The 4,404-nt window shown below is 33.8% G+C and overlaps 1 protein-coding gene and 1 long non-coding RNA gene across 2 annotated transcripts; one reads left to right on the top strand and one right to left on the bottom strand.

The window, feature by feature from the left end:
- Positions 1 to 499: 499 nt before the first annotated feature.
- LOC127708600 (uncharacterized) lies at positions 500 to 2,128 on the bottom strand. The gene is made up of 3 exons (XR_007985322.1): positions 1,928 to 2,128; positions 1,473 to 1,584; positions 500 to 576 (listed from the first exon to the last, which is right to left on the bottom strand). It is a non-coding gene; the product is annotated as an uncharacterized LOC127708600 (long non-coding RNA).
- A 245-nt stretch (positions 2,129 to 2,373) lies between these two features.
- Positions 2,374 to 3,387, top strand: LOC127708318 (uncharacterized). The gene is made up of 2 exons (XM_052213206.1): positions 2,374 to 2,670; positions 3,160 to 3,387. The coding sequence occupies exons 1-2, from the start codon at positions 2,388 to 2,390 to the stop codon at positions 3,354 to 3,356; spliced, it is 480 nt and encodes a 159-aa protein (XP_052069166.1). The 5' UTR covers positions 2,374 to 2,387; the 3' UTR covers positions 3,357 to 3,387.
- Positions 3,388 to 4,404: the final 1,017 nt, after the last annotated feature.

Raw genomic sequence — 4,404 nt, 5'->3', positions numbered from 1 at the left:
CTTATTATCATGGTTCTTTGGTTAACATTATGTTTGCATGGTTGGATCCGTTCTCGGTTACTAAAACCAACTGGTCAACTTATAAATGTTTTGTGTGTGGAAAATGACTTCCAAGTGTACATGTTCGTCAGGCAAGGTTCAAGTGACCTTGACCTCATTTTCATTGAGCAATTACCATGTTAAGTTTATGTGATACATGTTGCAGAACCTGTATCTTAACGACTTTTACATGAAATTAAATCATGATCAGAAAAAGCAGGCGTGACATTTCAGCTTTTCAATCATGCTTGAGAAAATCTTTTTTATTGTGGATTGTGATAATTTTTATGCGATTATATTAGCAAAAATGTAAAGATTTCAACATTGTTTTAACAGCATGGAAATATAAGTATCATAATTTCAATCGGTTAGTCAAGCACAGTGGGTGTTTCTACTGTTAATTTGTATTATGGAACCGCTGTATAACAACACAATTCTAATTTATTTTCATAATTTAATAGTAACATCCCAATGGTTATTAACTTTCTAGGTTGATTGTTTCTTCTGACAGCTTTTTCATTTCCTCTTCAATAAATTCTGCAATAAGAAAATTGGTGGACTAGACTCATTCCTTTAAACGCACAACGCAGGTGTGTGTAAACGCGAATATCATATCATTTGGAATGTGGTTGATAAAACGTCAATGTGCATGTGTCTATTGAACTAAGCAATGACCGTATTCTTCAACAGGTATGAGGGTCTGGATGGGAGGTCCTTCATTTCTGTATTTTTTGGTCAGTTTTTCTATAGCCCGCTATTCTCTATTCTATAAATATCATCCAGATCCTCATGTACGACAATCTATACATTTTAAAATTGCCAAGTGTTCAAATAATGGCTTTTTGAAAGGAAATTTTATTCGAAAGCAGCGATAATTTTGATTATTGATATTTTGCAGTCTAGTACGATTTGTTGTAAGTGTTTGGTATTATAAATAAACTCATCATAGATACCAGGATTAAAATTTTGTCGCGCGTTTCCTATAAAAAGTCTCATCAGTGACGCTCGAATCGAAAAAGTAAAAAAGGCCAAATAAAGTACGAAGTTGAAGAGCATTGAGGACCCAAAGTTCCGAAAGGTTCTGCCAAATACAACTAAGGTAATCTATTACTGGGGTCGAAAATCCTTAGTATTTCGAAAAAAAAATTATTTTGTTTAACTCACTCAACGATTTTAGGGTTTACGACACTTGTTTGTGAGATAACCTTAATCAAGTACGGTCGATAAGAAAAGAAAGAAAGAGGCAAACAACTTTATTGATCTTGGTAACTGGTAGTAAAGATGGAAAAAAAAACGATATAATCCTAGTTTTGTTTTGCATGTGTATACATCACCTCAATCGAACGGACGTTCCCCAATTCAAAGAATAGTCAAACTGCCTGACGGGAGAAGTCAAAAGAGATTATATTTATACTGATATCATTTTGACATACCGTTTACTTCTTGAGAAGTAAGAGATTTTTTATCGCTGTCTATTTTGTTTTTGATTTTCGTCCTTTTCTTCACCGTACAACAACAGCCGATTGCAGCAAAACATCTTCGAAGCTGTAAATTTAGAACAACAACCAGTGGGTTAGCCATGCATAATGGAAATGTGTGCTTACAAAAATCAAAAATACCAAATATATATAGTAAGAGGTCCAATAACGTATGATTTATGTTTATATAATGTAGACGCACCAGAATACAATCGTAAATACAAGATATTTTTTTTACTTTTAGGCACAACCATCTCACAATATCATAAGTTAAAAAATATTTCATTTAAACCTTCAATTTCTGCAAATAAAGCTACACATTTATGATATCTCCCTATGTATGGTTAATGATTGTTGTAACAAAGCAACACATAGTCTTTTTTTAATATAATTTTAAAAAAAAATCTTACTGAACAGCAGCTTTTTCCTTTTTCCTTTTTCGATTTGACCCATGCCTGAGTTTCAGCCGCCTTTGGATATCCATCATTGTTCGTTTTGCTCGTGCTTTCCTTATCATGGTCAGATACAGTTTTCTCGTCTTGCATATTTGTATAAACGTTTAGCATAACTTGTCACTTCATCATGAATTGGCTCTTATAAGAGAAACTGAAGCAATTTCAGTAACCAACCACGTGACTTCTTTTTATTTTATGACGCCGAAAGAAGATAACTAATGAGTTTTATAACGTTAGACTAAAAGTACCGAATTACACGTGTTAAAAATACCTTTACGAATTAAGAAAAAAATATTTTTGGGAATTAAAATATTTTGTAGAATACGTTTTAGCGGGAAGTCAACGTTTCTGCAGAATTCAATTTACCCTGAAACGTTTATGACGTTAACGTTTCAGTAAACAATTTGCACAACACATGAACATGGAACCAGAATACAGTATAGAACCTGAAAACTGTGAAAATGCTTTCGAAGTTCCAAATGTTTTTCCTTGTATGGGTGGATGTTGTGGACAAAAACCGGAAGAATATTGCTGTGATGAAAGTGCACAGCTAAATTTGACCATTTTTACCATGTGTTCATCGATTCTGTTTATTATGGTAGCTGTCTGGGCTTGGAAAAGATGTGTCATGATTTGGTGTGGGGATAGAAAAGGTTTCACTTCACGGAATATTGATTTGGTTACAAGAAAAGAATGTGGTAAGTTGTCAGAAGAAACAAAAGAACATTAACTGGCATTTATGCTACATCGTTGTTTTTTTTTTTTATTTCATGTTTAATACATACTACTTACTCAGTTACACATTCTTCAGCATTTTTTCTCCATAATTTTTTTATCTTAAATTTTCAAACTAAAAACATATGGAATGGGAAAATGCGTGTTCTTTGTCGTGTAAAAAATGAACGCGTGCACTATAACAGGAACTTATATTTTGCCGATACAATCTAACTGATTATCAGGCTTTTCTTTTTTCAATTTTATCGATTTTAAGGGACATTTTGCCAAAAAAGGGACACGAATTTCGACAGCACTTGTTTCATACATGGGGCTAATCATGCATGCAGAGGATGGTTCACTAGATTTTTTAAAGAAATATGTTTGTGACTCTTGTCAACTCGGAAAAAAGCATAAACACTACGTATATGTGTCTGAAATGTAACTTGATGCTTTCCTTTTTATTTTCCAAGGAACAGTACCATACAATCACAGTGGTTGCTCTGGATTAGTATCATCTCCAGGTGTACATTTTACCGACAAGAGGACAACAAGCGGGGCGTCCAGGAAAATGAATACGACACTATATAACCAGACAAAGGAATTCACAGACGGTCCACCAAGCTATGAAGAAGCAACAACATTTCGATCAAACCAAATTTCCCAATAAACATATTACATATATAAATGCATTCGTTAACTATTTTATATTTATACGACGGCCACCGTTTTTTTATTAGTGAGAGGTTGTCTGGGATTTTTTTAAATAAGAAAAAGGCAAGGAGATGTGATATGATTGCCGATAAGACAAGTATACACCAAAGTCTATATGACGTACATGGAAGTAAGCAACTATAGGTTACAGTACGGCCTTCACAATGTGTAAAACTCATATGCAAGGAGATGCGATATGATTGCCAATAAGACAAGTATACACCAAAGTCTATATGACGTACATGGAAGTAAGCAACTATAGGTTACCGTACGGCCTTCACAATGTGTAAAACTCATAGGCAAGGAGATGCGATATGATTGCCAATAAGACAAGTATACACCAAAGTCTATATGACGTACATGGAAGTAAGCAACTATAGGTTACCGTACGGCCTTCACAATGTGTAAAACTCATACCAGTATAGTAAGCTATTAACGGCACCGACATGACAAAATATAAAACAATTCAAACGAGAAAACATAAGGTATAATTTATGAAAGTCTGTTCCAAAATCTGCTGGCATTTTTTTAGTTTATCTGCCCAGGAAAGAAACAGTTATTTGTTAGTCACATTATTCCTGTACATTTATAGTGTACATGCATTCAGAAAAAAATCCTTTCATACTTCCGTTGAAAAAATAAATAATTGTGTTTTTCACTAGCTAAAAAATACACTCCACAAAAGACAACCCGGGCCAGCTCGACAAAGAAGTTTCGTCACCAGCTGGTATAATTTCCCGATGATATGATTTGAATATCTACTTATACTTGAATGTGATTGGTCTGTTATAATTTCGTTATTTGGTTTACACTTCCATAGACCATAATGCAGGAACTACTAGTATATATACCACCATGTCGATTTCACTGCGATATATTCATGTGCAATACACTCGGAATCCTGGGAAACAGGGAAAGTTGAAATTGAAAGAAAACAAATACAGTTTGGATTGAGAAATTAAAAGGATTAAACACTTTTTCTATGTATTTGGTGTGAAAAATAA

Source organism: Mytilus californianus, unplaced genomic scaffold, assembly GCF_021869535.1.
Source record: "Mytilus californianus isolate M0D057914Y unplaced genomic scaffold, xbMytCali1.0.p SCAF_1, whole genome shotgun sequence".
Lineage (NCBI taxonomy): Eukaryota > Metazoa > Mollusca > Bivalvia > Mytilida > Mytilidae > Mytilus > Mytilus californianus.
Note: the sequence above shows the minus strand (reverse complement) of the source record. Positions and strands in the feature narration are given on the sequence as shown.